Below are 12,652 nucleotides of genomic sequence, written 5' to 3' on the forward strand. Positions count from 1 at the left end.
TTTTGATCTTGCAAATGTAGCTGAGAATAAATCCTAATGGAAACAACGAGAAATGTCAACACACAATCTGTGCTAAGCATTGTTTTTTAAAGGTGAATTTGGTCATTTTAAATGATCTCTAGTTTTAGAGCTTCCCACAGATCATTTTGCACTGATGTGTTTTATACTGTACAATTCGAAATCATTAATAATGTACAGTACCATGGGAGCTGGAAGTATGGGTGTGTGGGGTTTTCCGCCTCCCTCCCCTCGGGTTTGTACATTTTTACATTATATTAATGTGCAGGTATTTATGTCACTGATTTTGTGTGTACAGAACCCCAACCCAAAATATAGTTCCTACACTCCTGTATTGTACCAAAGCATTGTATTTTCTTCTGCCTCTTATTGAGAACGGTCTGCAATATGCTAGATTCACAAGAGCTGTTCAAGTAACAGCTTTTGTAGCGGAAGTGGCATTGATCTCAAAAACTCTTTTTGGTTCATTGTCGCACACATAGCTATAATTGTTATGAGGGGAATGACCGGTGTTCAGATTTGCCAACTACTTTCCAGACGTGATTGGCATTAGATATCATTAATGACTATGTTGGCTACAGAATTTTTTTACATTTCTGTGAAACCAGTGTTTACAGTATAGAGGAAATCACTTTTACAAATCATAAGGTCCATGAAGTAGACCACCGTGCAGAATAAATTGTGTTATGATAACAAAAAGAGAGCACGTCTGGTTAAACCATAATGTTTGCTGCCAGTGGGGGCGGGGGGGCATTTTAAGTTTTAACCCAGTGTTGCATCGCTGTTCCTTTGGCAGTGTGTGGGTATATGCAAACAAATGCTGGGCTCAAGACAGGAACCTTGCAAGTGACATGAAATGTATGTTTGAAAGCCATAAACGTGGCCCTTGCAACACCAGTTATAGTAATAAATTGCACTTTATCAGAATCAGAATTAACTTCTTTGGGAGATTTAAAATGAGCTTCTGCAGAAAAATGTTAATGAGCAGTTGATTTTATACAGCTTTCTTTAAGGAGATTCATTTTGATGATGGTGCTTCAATGTTTAATGTCACATTTCCATGTTGGAGGTATAATATTACAGATTGTGTTTTCTCGCACCTTTTTAGTCATGGAATTTATGGCAGCAAGTACATTGATCCCTGATGTTGATATGGAGTTTGATAAGAATGTACCTCGGATATGTGGGGTCTGCGGAGACAAAGCTACAGGCTTCCACTTCAACGCCATGACATGTGAGGGCTGCAAAGGTTTCTTCAGGTGAGTTACTGATTTGTTTAAAAATTGTTCCAATGTGCCATAGCTTACAATAGTGTAACGCTCCCTGTCCGGTTCTTAGGGAGTTTACATCAGTGTCTGGAATATTGGCTACTCAGGATGCGTTACCTTGTTCAGTGTGCAGGCTTCATGCAGGCTGGGCATTGATAAGCACTGATTGGCGCCATGAACTTTATTCAGTCAAACAGTAGCTTTATTATCTTTTATACACCTTCTCACATTTGATACTGTATGTTCAGTGCATCATGTATATCCAATTGAATGTCCCTCTTGGCTATACTGTTTGCACGACTTCCCTAGCTGCCCCTATCTCTGCTCACTAGGAAGGTGCTGAGGCTTAATGGTTCTTATTTTACATACAGAGTCCCTCTGCTCTGTAGCACTGGTAGTGCCCCATGTCCACTGGGGCCCCTGGCGGGCCTGGTACTACTCCCTCTGTGATCAGCCTCCCCATCTTGGGGTGGCCTGCCACTACGTGGCCTTCTGGATGAAATCCAGCAATGGACTCTCCGATGGGGCTGCTCCAAATATGTGTAGGAGCTGTGACATGTGGAGCCCCCTCTGGATGTCTCTCGGTGAACTTAGAAGGTAGTATTCGATCATCTGCTGTGGGACGTTATCTAACAGTGCACTCTCCCTAACTATAAATAAATAAAAGGGACCTTACCCTATCCTAAACATAGCAACTTATATACATACTGTATTCACAGTGAGATCCTTTTTCTTCAACTCCTCCAGGGATCTGAGTTCCAGAAGCTTCCCCCTTATTATTTATTGCCTAGTCTGATGTCACTGTCTCCAGGCAGAAGGGGGCAGGGCTTAACTTCTGCTGAGTCACTCCAGCACAATGTGTGGGCCCACAGTTAACCCTTTGAATCCCTAGTAATCCCAAAGGGGGGTTACACTAGTATTTGTTAAATTCATAATATAATGCAAACTTGTAGTCCTTGCATACATTTTTTTTGTTTGTTTTTTCAAATCCTAAACTTCACTTCAGTGACTTTTTTGGCACTCGGTGGTAGTTTTTTTATCAAAATATTATGTGGGTTCAGCAAGATCTAAAAGATACATTTCTATTTTTTAAGTTGAGCAGTGCAGATTGCTGCTTGACTTCTTTGTATATAAATTCCTTTTTCTATTAGTTATATGGACCCCTACAACCTTGACTATAAGTGCAAATTGCCTCCAACCCTTTCAAACTCCAAAAGCAAGCAAGAGCCATACACAAAGCAATAATAAATTGGAAAGCCTTCCAGAATACGAGAATTTCTTCATTCCTCAAACGAAAAGAGAAAAACTCAAATCTAGTTATTGGTATCTGGACTATTTGTAGGATGCAATAAGTGAAATCCCTGTGCATGGTTAGCATGTGATTCCTACAAGCAATTATTTGTAGCAATAAAATATTTCCTGCGTACATACTGTAGTACTTAATGCAGTTCTAATTTTTGTGTGCATTTTGTTTTATACGACCCCCAGAGCCGATACACGGCCCCCATTTCTGGAAATATATATATATATATTTTAAAAAAATTAAATGGCCTGAGACACATGAAACTGACAAATATGGCTGTGGGGTATCAATAGAAGGAAGCAACGTCATCTTTTTATGACTTTGCGACTTTGTATTGGTCGCCGGAGTGAGGCTGACACAGGTAGCCATTTTATCTCTACCAGGTAATTAACCTCATACTAATACCTACTGCTGAGGCAGGGGCCAGAGTCCTCATTCTCTATACATTACCCAACATTTGGCCGATAAAGGGAGGCAGACTACAGTATTGTTTTATAGTACATATTTATAAAGTAATCAGCAATGTATCTACTCAAGTACCATATGATCCAGAAGAATCATTCAATGCATGCACAGTACATATGAACATAACACCCCATAAACGCTGCTCAGGTGTGTGTCAGTATCTTTCACTGTGGACACTCAATCTTTGGCATAAAGGCCTGTGTAATGGTGTCTGCACACCGTTTGCACCATTACTATATTAGTGTGGCCAGGCATGTGCTTCGCAAATGCTTTGGGAAACCCCTGCACTTGGCTTCCGGTGAGGATCCCCTCTATTGCGCTGCCTGTTTCCTGATGCTATGCAGATATCTCTCCGCTTGGCTTCCACACTCAAATCAACCTGCAGGACTCCATTTATCCAGCCTCTGCTAACTCATGGCTGGTCTCTTAATCACCACCGGTCATTCCTGAGGTACCTCAGGATCCAGCAGCTCTGCCCATGCGTGCTCTGCCAGGGACTCTTAAAGATGTGCTACCTCTCCAAAGTCCAATCTCATTGGCTGAGGCCCTGTCCATGACAAGTCACTTCCTCCTGCACCTGAAATGGCTCCCTAATGCAGCACAGCATGCTGTGAGTTGTACAGTAGTTTCCTATTGCAGGCAAGGGGCAATGTATGTGTGTCAGCTGCATACATCTTACCAGGGGTTATATAAGCGTTGTTATTTAACTGGGGTCTAAAACTACAAATATTTTTAGAACAGGGGAGTCACAGGAGGTCGGGGGATTGCAGATCAGCTCTTGGGGAACCCCCTTTTCAGGTAATACAAACAACAATATATAGGGAGAATGGAGCAGCCCACACTTCTGCTGTAATTTGCTCCTGTAACTTTTAAAATCAGTAAATGTAGATCCTTTAAATATTGCTGTACATTTAAATTATTTAAAACAAATCAATATAAAAAATGTTGTGCTTTAGGCTGCGCTTATAGTGCCTTACAACGGCGACCGACGTCGCCCAAAAACAAATACATTGACTGTCGCCAGCGCCTATAGTAGGTGCGACGTCGCGCCAACGCGGCAAAACATTTGGTAGCTAGGTCTATTTGATTTTTTTAGAGACAGCGGCTACATGTGACTGTCTCTAAAACAAACAGAGACTGCGGCCCGCCCCCTTTGGTGACGTCATTGGCGACCGTCGCTAAAAACCAAATTACAACTATCGCAGGTAGCGACGGCAAAGGGTGATGTCATCGGTTGCCGTCGCCAGCACTATAAGCGCGACCTTAGAGGTGCTTTTACAGTTACTCATATCATGTACCTTTTAGTTCTACTTTTTAGCATAATAACCTAATCAAAAACTGCCTTACATTACTGTAGTTACCGCATATCACTGCAATTTTATATACGTTCTTAACTAACTGTATATTATTCGATAATTGATATTATGTTTAATGCAATTAGGCATTTGGGGCTGTAAATTAAACAAAGTCTCCTTTAAATAGTGGACATGGCAACATAACGTGTGATGGCTAATATCACTAAGGCATAAGATGGAAGTAGGGGTTTTGGCGGAATAATGTACAATAAAAGGGTTAAACTTTGCGGTACCTAAATAGTTGTGGGTATTTTGCCATCTGTATCTAATGTCTTTTGTGATGAGACTATTTATGAAACGTAGGCACTTTTCCATACGCGGTGAGTCCACATCGTAGTGATGGATAAAATATCGGACCTCAAGTCTTCCTCATTGGGATGTTTCACAGCTTATTGAGTATGGGCCTTAGAATGTACAGTCCTCCCTCGGTTTTGTAAAGTAAGTGCTGATTTCAATGTGATTATTTTCAGCCAATCAGCTGTCAGAAGAGCTGAGACAGGGCAGGGGATTGGTCTAAAATTAGGAATAGCTCTGAGACAGGGCAGGTGATTGGTTAAAAAGTATCAGCCACGGGTTGACTCTTCCCCCTTGCTCCGTGAACTGAGAAGATTCAGTTGAATTGGTGGGGTGGGGGAGAGAGTCTGCAAAGTGAGTGTCTGTCTGCAGTTTGTTTCTTGCTGTAGTCTCTCTCTCTCTCTCTCCTTTTTTTTTTTTTTTTTTTTAATAAAAAAAAATCTATATAACTATACAAAGTGTCTATTATTTCAGAAAAAAAGTCTACATTTAGCCTATAATAGTAATAATCCCCTCAGAACAGGGCATTATTGGCCAGTAATGCCCTGTTCTTCGGGGATTATTACTTAATTACCATATAGGATTAGAATTGCACATTACACCCATTGGAAAGGTAAAACTTTTACCTGAAGCATGATTTTTTTTATAGGGAAGCCAATTATATCTATATGTTTGTGTATTTTTTTTCACTATGTGGGACTGCCCCTTTAGCATTTAAATCATAAAAAATTTCACTTAAGTAAGAAATTTGCAAGAAATAGTGTTGTGGTTTAAGTTCACACACTCTGGACAACTACTGTATATGTTGTAGCTGTATATAGGGTGACCAGACATCCTGGTTTAACCGGGAAAGTCAACAAATAACGATCGTGCATGCACATGCGTGATTGGCGCTTGCCAGCCGCACATGCGCTATGGGCACTTTCCAGCCGCTCGTGCGCATGCGCGATGGGTGCTTGTTGGACACGCATGCGCGGCGGGCGCTTGCGTTTGCGCATGTGCGAAATCTGTCCCGGGAACAATATGGTCACCCTAGCCGTATATGAAACTATCACAGTACAAATACTTTTCCTGGACTTTAACATCTGTGACTTTTTTTTGTGGAATATTCTTAATATTCATATTTGAATACTGTGTATTTTTAATGTTTGGTGTAAAAAAATAAGTGACCAAATATGTCTACAGTATATGCGTACCTTTTGAAATTCTAGTGTTTGAGAGATTTATCATTTAAGTTACATATGTGGGAGGTCAAGAGTGCTCAAGGTGCTCTATTCTTGTTTTCTCCGTTTGTCTCTTATTTTGATCTCCATGTGCCTAAAATGTCAACATGAGAATTCAAATGCGTCATAACATTCATTGTCCTTCTTTTCTTCAAGTATATACGCACTGTTATGTACTCTCTGAATAATAAGTAAGATTTTATTTATTACATAAACGCTCAGTGACGTCCAACCATTAGAGGCTCAACCAATCAAAAACCTCATATAATTATCCTTCCAATTTGACCCTGACCACTCTCACATTGATACATATTTGTAATATGCAGTAAACAAATATGTTAAGCCACAGTTAACCAGTCTCCTACAGTGGCTGCGCCCGCCCACCCCTGCCTGCGCTCCTCCAGTGTTGCGCCCCTCCCCCCTTACCTCTGGGTTGTGATGTCACGTGACCCGCGGCAGCATTTGACATCACGTTACCGTGGCAACCGTGACATCACACGACCCCGCAGCATTGCCATGGTCATGCGTCATGATGCCGGCTGAATCTCGGTAAGTAGAGGTTGCCGAGGCCTCGCGTGGTCCCCCGACATTTAATTTAAATGCCTTGGGGAAGATAATGGGACCTCTGAAACTGCCCGCGCCCCCCAGTTTGCGCACCCCTGGTATACACTATCAATGCCAATCAAACTTCTTCTAATGCGCTACTCCCAACAAAACTGCGTGTAGGAACGTAGCGAGGACATCCCATTGCGTGCCGCGTCCTGAATCCGCACTAAACCGCAGATTCCATTTATGATTAATGCTTGATTGCTAATTGTCTCTTTTGCCATAATGCTCTCCGACATTTAACAAATTATAATTACTGAAAACACGTGCTTGGTAATAACATGTAACTCCACCCTCCTTTCTCAGGCAATGCTGCACACCTAATCATTTTACCTGGAAGTTCTGGGCAGATACAGAATTTACTCTTATTTTTAGCTACTAGAAGAAACATTGTAGTTATAATAATGTTTAGTTTCTGCTGAGTTTTGTTTTCCTAAAAATGTTATGTAACGTCTGTATATGTCAAACAGGTTGTAAGTTTAGTTGAGAGAAATTAACTATTGGAAAACATTTCTTTAAAAGACTGTACGTGCTAGTGCAAGCCTGGTAAGCCAAGCTGAATCATTAAGAATATTGATTGTAATAGTAATCATTGATAAGAAAATGTAATTAAAAGGAAAACGAAGACCGACTATGACCTGTTCAAATATTACATACCATAGTGGCAACAAGACACTTATTGCAGGTGATGTTTGCCCATCAGAACGAATGGGTGGTCCAATAATCCCGGAAACAAAATGACTATAAATCCATAACACATATCATGAAGAAAAATGGCTTCTACTAGGAGTAGGTGTGCTACTAGGTGAGAAATAAATCAGCTTGCCTTCTTTATATCTCCTGAAGGTTACGGTGAAATGAAGATGAACCCTCTCTACTGTACCTCATTGGAGACAACAATATAATAAAGTCCTGAGAATCACTCACCAAAATATGTAGCCAGTCTTGTATCAATCAGTAGATCTTCTTTATATCTTACCCACTCCTTGAGCCAATGAGATTTTCTTGGTGGCGTGTCCAGCTGCCAATGGAAAACAACATCGTAGAAAAAATATGCAAAATGCACACAGCAGCCCTCTGCCCAAAAAAGGGACACAGGTGATAAAATAACAAATGTATTGCCCAATCAAAATGACAAAAAAGGAGGTGTGGACCCCCCTACACGTTTCACACAATAGTGCTTTATACTCCTTGATAAAGCACTGTTGTGTGAAACGCGTTGGAGGGTCCACACCTCCTTTTTGTAATTTTGATTGGGCAATAAATTTGTTATTTTATCACCGGTGTCCCTTTTTTGGTCAGTGCGCTGCTGTGTGCATTTTGCACATTTTTTTCTACCATTTTGTTTGCCCACCAGAAACTTTCTGATGGGCGTGAGGGCTTATATGCTATATTGCAGTACACCCATACTATTATCTGCAACAGTATTGTACATTTCCATAATTGTTGATTCCTTGACGGCTATTCATAAACTGTGATAGTACCAATCAGGACCCCATCGCACAGACACTCCTGTTGACATTAATTGGAGCTTCCATGCAACAGTTCCCCAATCGGCACTATCAAAGTTTAATTTAAAAAATAAATAAATACTGTTCTGACGTAATTACAGCTCTAGCATGTGACAGTGGTCTTCACATGGCTTCACTTGTAATTACCTTGCTGTTGTTCCTCACCAATATTATTGAACTCTGTAGTAATAGAACTTTGCTTCTGCTATCTACCACTAGACAGAAGGTAGGCTAATTATTTAATCTTCATAGGACCTACTTACTAACTTTTAAAATATTAACCCATTTTTCAACACCAATATTTGGAACACCCAATGATGTCGTGGCCATTCCACCTCAACTCTATATCCAGCAGCAGTAAGGAACATGGAGGTTATAATGCTTCTACAGCAGGGGTGGCCAACTCCAGTCTTTAAGGGCCACCAACAAGTCGGGTTTTAAGGATATCCCTGCTTCAGCACAGGTGGCTTAGTAGGTGGCTCAGTCATTCTGACTGAGCCACCTTGAAGCATGGATATTCCTAATACCTGACCTGTTGGTGGCCCTTGAGGACTAGGGTTGGCCACCCCTGTTCTGCAGCATCTGAAGTGATGTACAGTACTGTACACAGCAAAAATTGTGCAGATACCTAGAGAGAGAAGGTAAAGCTTAATGAGATGCTACCACACTCCATCCATAACAAATTTACACCTACTCATTGGCAGGACTGTTACAGTACAAACTGCTGTTACACATGAGATTGGAAAAAGTTGCAGAACATCTTTGTATCATCCATTCATTCCCACTCAATCTTATTTTAGATCATCCGAGAGTTATTGACTATTCTTGAAACCCCCGTGGAAATCTGTTGTCCTATAAATTCATATCTGTGCAGCACTGTAGCTGCAATCCATATTAAATGGAGATATTGCTAGCTGTACATTCCTTTTTAATAATCAAATTGTAATAGAGTGTTACAAATACCATTTACTTTTTGGTTATCAAACATTTTGTTTGGTGGGAAAAAAATACAATTTGTAAAATCGATGTGCACTTGGAGCATTAATTCGCTTTTCGTTAATTAGGTCACAAGAGCTTTGCCACCCTATTTAAAGTGGGGTGATGTTTTCCTGCATTCAAATACAATCCTAAAGTTTTGCTCTTTCAATGCACCTTCATCATTAGCCTGATCAACTCCTAACAGAGGCACCAAGAGAAACTGCCCATCATATTGGTCACAAAAGGTCCCTTTCAGTTCAGTGGTTTAGGGGAGGTATTGAGAAGGATTGAAAATCTAAAAGTCAAATGATGATGTTGTGTGGTGTGGACATGTTTTTAAATAAGTTACCTTTTAAAGGATAATGACTGGGTAGCAGAGTCATGGAAGAAACTGCCAGTACTTATAAACAGTTTATGGAGCAGAAAGCATGTGTAAGAATGCTACAAGTGAAAACTGTGCGGATGATGGAAATTGATTACAATATCTACGCCAATAAAAAGTGAAATCGTTAGCACTTGGGTCGGTTAGTGATTTTTGGAGCAGTTAAAGGAGTTGCTTCACTTGTAACAAAATAAGTTAAGGAGGTGTATCAAAGATTGGCTCAATATAGTGTAGAAGAGCTGTATTAATAAAATCTATTTTAAGGTGGTGGTTACCTCTTTTACTCGCTGTTTTCGGTAAAAGAACAAATACGCATCATGCCTATGGAGCAGGAGCAAATTACCACAAATTAAAACTTTTTGCTCCATTGTTCCACTTGATATATACTGTATGCTCCCACGTGTTGGTGTCCTGTGTTTGATTGCATGAGGCTGTTCAGCTGTAGTGCATATGGGTTGTCCAAGCTCTGTTCTTAAGAGCTACCAGCGTGCCAGATTTCCAAAATTCTTCTGATTAACATGTACTTAGCCATTTAACCTAATTATCTCATGCATAGCCTGTCCTGTCCTGTCAGTGCCCCTTAAGGACAGACCATGTACAGTTATAACTACTGCAGGTGCAATTGTCACTTCACTCTTATTTTCTGCAAATCCTTTTAAATACCTTGTATTTGAAAACAATATCCTATTAGGTCAGTGCCATCCATGGTTGCTTGTTCCCATCACTACTGAGATTACTATTATTTTTTAAACCTTCTAAATAATGTTATGTTAGAGTAAAGTGATAAAATAATGGACGCACTTGGCCTTTGGGCTTCCCTCCCTAACTGCCCAGATGAAGAGATTTTTTAATAATAAAATAAGGAGGGCTGTAAAATACTATACTCTCAGGAAGCCATTTAAATGTGGCTATGGGGGGACAATAAATTATATTACTCAATATTGATTCCAGGTGTAAAATTAATAATTGCAGAAAATAGATTTTTGAGCAGATATTTTTTAACCTGCTTTGATTACTGTATTACACAAAAGTAAATACATCCCACATAAAGGTTTTAATTTTAAACTAACCATCTTAAAGCAGTCATGATAACATACTTAAATAAAAAAAATGTCAAAGTCAGCTGATGTTTTGCATTATTATTGGTTTTCATTTTTTTCATTATTAATAGAGTATAAATGGTTCAACCAGGGATCATCAACTACAGTAGTTGGAGGGCCAAAGGGTAATGATAATATTTTTTTGGGCATGCTAAGCAAGATTAGCCAAAACTAAAATAAAATGTAGAAAAAAAAAACATTCAAAAAATTCATCTTAAATAAGTGTGTACATTTTATAATGAAAACAAATTCAGTGTGAGAAATTGCACTAAACATGAAGTACGATGCACTTAGCAAGTGTAGATGGTTCAGAAGCCTCTCTCAGGCCCATTATATGTTGGCTGGTGATGTTGAGGACAGTCCATTATATCAAGGGCTAGCCTCAGTGTCTAATCTAAAACACAATTGTGACCACTCCTAGTCATCAATATGGTTTTAATTGCAAAAATGACCACATTTGCACGTTTTGGTTTTATAACTTTGGAACTGATTTTGTTTTTGTTTCTAGTTGTGGGGAAAAGTTATCATTAAGTTTCACCAGCACTACATTGGGGCATGAATGTTAGGTGAAAAGCTTGAATTGTTTTACTGCATTAGCCTCCTCTATATCTGCTTGGAAGCTAATCCATGAATCCACTACCCTGTCAGGCTAAAAAATACTTCAACACATTACCCCTGAATTTACTATCGTCTAACTTGACAATATTACCTTTTTGTGCAAGGAGTTCTCACTATTTGAAAAATGCTTTTATTCTGTACCTTGTTTCGTGCTGTTGATATCATTGAAATATTGTATTACATCCACAGACGTGCTTCTTTCTTGCAGAATCTATAAGTCAAGGTTCTTTAGCTTTTTTTATGATACAGACCACGCACTTTTTTTTTTGTTATTCTTCAATTAATTCATCAGATAAAAAAAAAAATTGCCATCTTAAATAATTTAAATGTTTGGGTGTGCAGTATATTGTAATTTTAGGGCCTCCTTTTAACATAAACACCAGAACCAAAATAGGGGTTCAGTATATCTGCTAATGTTTTATGGCCAGCACTGTTGCATTATAGAAACATTGAAATGGGAGCACTGACCAATGTAAACAGCAACATTGTTATTTTGCAGTGATGGATGACAAGTGCATGTAAATACCCAAATCCCATTATCCATTGACTCACTGACAATGATGTTTGTGGAGATTTTGTGTGCGTGTATGTATAATCATTATCTTCACCCCTTGTTGATCCACTACAGCAGGGGTGCGCAAACTTCTCGAGCTGCAGCCCCCCCTGCCGGGAGTCGCAGCGTTCGTGACCCCCTCTCCTAAGAATCAGCGTAAAATTACGTTGAGGGTTATGTGAAGTCATGTGACCCCGTCGCATCATTTTACACACGTTTCCATGGCGACGCGTGACGTCACATGACCCGCGGCGTTATTTTACACCACGTTGCCATGGCGACACGTCACCGAAAACTGAGCAGAGACCAGGTAGGAGAAAGTTACAGAGGCCTCACGCCTCCCCCGGCATTTAAATTAAATAAGTTAAAAAACAAAAACAAAAAAGACCTAAGGCAGATGATGCAGAGAAGGAATAAACAGACAGGACAATACATGGGTGAAAGGGTGACTGAATCATTCAGACAGAAGGGATACAAGCCAAAGACTATTGCCACAACAATCACAACTGCACTTGACGCCCCACAAGTCAAGTGATCCAATACAAGAAGAAAATACAACCACACGCATACAGTACCATTAGTGGCTACATACCCCTTCCCTAGAGGGAATGCAAGAAATAATCAAAGATCTGCAACCTACTGTATGCTGACAGAGAATAACACATTAGAAGACATCTTCCCCAAATCTCACATCCTTGCTTTCTGGCAACCGCTAAACGTCAGACAGAAGTTAGTCAATAGAAAACTTCATAACAAACTCAAGGACGCTTAGAATGGCACAAGATCATGTAACAACACACCCTGCAAACTTAGCAAACGTATATTCCAAGATCCCACAGACAGTAACAAACATAGAACGTTCACTGTTAAAGGATCATTCTGCTGCACATCCCAGAATGTGGTATATTTGATTCAATGCAGCAAATGTGACTAAGGGTGCTACATTGATGAAACCAGCCAAAAACCTCAAACCAAAAT

The 12,652-nt window shown here is 39.9% G+C and overlaps 1 protein-coding gene across 1 annotated transcript in view; it reads left to right on the top strand.

Annotated features, from left to right (window-relative positions):
* The window catches only part of VDR (vitamin D receptor), a 161,138-nt gene that overhangs the window by 72,917 nt on the left and 75,569 nt on the right, over nucleotides 1-12,652 (top strand). The window contains exon 2 of the mRNA XM_075591684.1: nucleotides 1,127-1,277. Within this exon, the coding sequence (XP_075447799.1) occupies nucleotides 1,129-1,277 (149 nt within the window). The 5' untranslated portion in view covers nucleotides 1,127-1,128. The remainder of the gene's footprint in view (nucleotides 1-1,126; nucleotides 1,278-12,652) is intronic.

This window comes from Ascaphus truei, chromosome 3 (genome assembly GCF_040206685.1).
Source record: "Ascaphus truei isolate aAscTru1 chromosome 3, aAscTru1.hap1, whole genome shotgun sequence".
Classification (NCBI taxonomy): domain Eukaryota; kingdom Metazoa; phylum Chordata; class Amphibia; order Anura; family Ascaphidae; genus Ascaphus; species Ascaphus truei.